General features: G+C 55.4%; 1 protein-coding gene across 1 annotated transcript; it reads right to left on the bottom strand.

Moving 5' to 3' along the window:
• Nucleotides 1–897: 897 nt before the first annotated feature.
• On the bottom strand, nt 898–2,516 carry LOC100381702 (receptor like protein 29). The gene is made up of 2 exons (NM_001174512.1): nt 1,824–2,516; nt 898–1,712 (listed from the first exon to the last, which is right to left on the bottom strand). The coding sequence occupies exons 1-2, from the start codon at nt 2,484–2,486 to the stop codon at nt 948–950; spliced, it is 1,428 nt and encodes a 475-aa protein (NP_001167983.1). The 5' UTR covers nt 2,487–2,516; the 3' UTR covers nt 898–947.
• Between the last annotated feature and the right edge of the window lie 341 nt (nt 2,517–2,857).

Raw genomic sequence — 2,857 nt, 5'->3', positions numbered from 1 at the left:
TTAGTAACAGTGTGTAAAGCAACAAATTGCTGGAAGTTTTCAAAACTAATGATAAATTGGCTTGGCAGAGACAGAACTGAGCACCGACTAAAACTACTGATAGATATAAGGGGTGTGCCAAACTAAGATCGAACTGTAAAAATCCTTGTCATTAACTTTTAAGGGATCACAGTGAGGGATCGGTCATCGAAGAACATTAGATCTAACTAGAGGGTTTTTATTTACCTAGTGTATACAGAAATACGTTGGCATTGCATTAACTATGTTTGGAGAATTACATTCTTTTCAGAATGGAGAAACTTCTTCGTTGTTTTTAAAAGAAATTTGTTCACAAACTAAAAGCATATTGGACTAATTAGAGCTAATTTCTAGTTGAAGATAAAAATAAGTTTAAATTATCTAAAGCTAGTTAACTAATTGGATAACAACTATTTGTGAAATTAGGCCATACATTAGCATTTTTTGGATAAATCAAAGCTGATTTAGACTAATATTTTGGAACGGGGAGTAATACATTCGGTGAACATTTAGGTCATTTTCAATGGATAGTTTTATTGTATTATTTCTTAGACTGTGATGTCAACATTTATTTAGAAAGTTGTGTATATATAGTTCCATTCATATGAAACTCTATCATCTTCAATAAAACTCTTTTATGTCTATCTTCATTAAATTAGATGTCTTCCTATTTAACGGTGGATTTTTTTTCCGAAAGGTTTGTTCAGTCACAGAGATCTTTAACAAAAAAATTATTTCAAGAAACTTGAAACAAAGTTAATTAACTCACTAATGAGGTAAGACGTGAGTATGGCCGCCATGTTACTCGATGGGCGTTGGCATTTGGCAACGAGAATAATGGCACCAGCCGAACACTGGACGCCGTAAAACGGTCAACGTGCCAGGAAAAAACTCGCGTCGCAGCAGTCGGGCGGAGAAAGCGACCGGAGTTACATGTCACATCGCAACTGGAACACGAACGCCAGACACGACACAAAAAGATGACACGCCGACCCGTCGAATAGGCCGACGGCCGCCGCAGCAGCACCTGATATTTCCGGCGATCCGTCGCCGTTGTGGCTGTCCACGCACGGGGGCGCTCCCAGATAGCCGCTACCCTGTAGGCCCCTGCCGACGCACAGCTCGTCGTTGCCCCGGACGTCGAGGCGCCTGCCGAGCCGCGCGACAAACTCCCCCGGCAGCGCGATCTCCCCGGCCAGCCGGTTCTGGCTGAGGTTGAGCTGTCCCAGTTGGGGCAGCGCGGCCAGGCTCGCCGGGATCGGCCCGTCCAGCCGGTTCCGGTCCAGCGACAGCGCCGTGAGGCTGGCCAGCGCCGCGAACGCGCCGCGCGGGATGGGCCCCGTCAGGTTGCACCCGGACAGGCCCAGCACCTGCAGCCGCCGCAGCGACCCGACCACCGCCGGCACCGCCGTGCCGAGGGGGTTGTCCTGCAGCAGCAGGTACTGCAGCCTGGACAGGCCGGCCAGCGAGCTCGGCAGCGGGCCCGCGAGGCTGTTGTGGCTCAGGTCCAGGAACACCAGCTCCCGCAGCGACCCCGCCTCCGGCGGCACGCGGCCGGCGAGGCGGTTGTAGCTCAGGTCCGCCTTCTGCAGCCTCTGGAGCTTGCCCAGCGTTGCCGGCACGCCGCCGCCGATGCTGTTCCAGCTCAGGTCAAGGATCGTCAGACTCGACATCGCACCAATCTCCTCGGGGATCTGCAATGCCAGTGATGGAGGTTGGAGGGCCGAGGGGGTAATAAAATGTGTACGTACGTACGTTTAGTTACATGCATGGCACGTATACGTGATAGATTTCGTTACAGGCACCTCGCCGGTGATGTTGTTGTAGCTGAGGTCGAGCTGCTGCAGCGCGGCGAGGCCGCCGAGCTCCCTGGGGATCCCGCCGCGGAAGCCGTTCTGCGAGAGGCTGAGCACGCGGAGGCTCCGCAGGCTGCCCAACGTCGCCGGTACGGGGCCGGTGAGGCCGGGGTTGGACTTGACCACGATCTGCTCGAGCGAGGACAACGACGTGAATAGCACGGGCGGCAGCTCGACGGGGGCTTGGGCGGCGCCGAAGCAGCTGAAGATAGAGAGCGTCCGGAGATGCGGTAGGCCGCGCAGCGAGACTGGGTCGAGTCTAGCCCCGGGCCTGCAGGACGGGGTGGCGACGTCGGGGCCCAGGTGGAGGCGGGTGGCACGGAGCACGCGCGCGTCGTCGGGTGCAAGCTCACACTGTAGACCCGGCCACGGCGTATCGGTGCAGGGCCGCGGGTGGAGCTGTGGCCACGTCGGGTCGCCGAGAAGATCCGCCATCACCTGAAAGATGGCCGCTAGCTCTGCCTCCGGCAGCTCCGGCGTCGGCGCGTCCTCTCTGGCTTCGACTGGCAGCGCGGTGGGCGTCGAGCTCGCGGGTGCGGCGTGGAGGTGGAGCAAGAGGGCGAGGGAGAGCGAGAAGAGAGTGGAGGAGGCGGCCATTGGAGAACGGCGCATGCGCTGGTGTACAGTGTACTTGCTATTCTGGGTGGGGTAATGCGGAAGCAGGTGATCTGGCCGCGCTTTATGACTGAGCTGATACGATATGATGAATTGATGACTAGAGACGATATAGAATGAAAAAATCTATTAAAAAAATCTTGCGTGACGAAACACTGACCGATCGAGCAAATGGACTGACCCATGAGCTCCAAGAACACGGAGGAGTGCGTGTCTGCGCATGCACAACAGCACAAGCACAAGCGATAGACACGACACACGAGACGAAGGTGTTGCATGTCGGACTGGACCCAGGGGGCCACGAGGGACGAGCCCATGCACCGTACTGTGTGTGTGTGTGTGTGGTGTGGGGGGGGGGGGGGGGGGGG

This window comes from Zea mays, chromosome 1, assembly GCF_902167145.1.
Source record: "Zea mays cultivar B73 chromosome 1, Zm-B73-REFERENCE-NAM-5.0, whole genome shotgun sequence".
Classification (NCBI taxonomy): domain Eukaryota; kingdom Viridiplantae; phylum Streptophyta; class Magnoliopsida; order Poales; family Poaceae; genus Zea; species Zea mays.
This window is presented reverse-complemented; position numbering and strand designations above follow the sequence as displayed.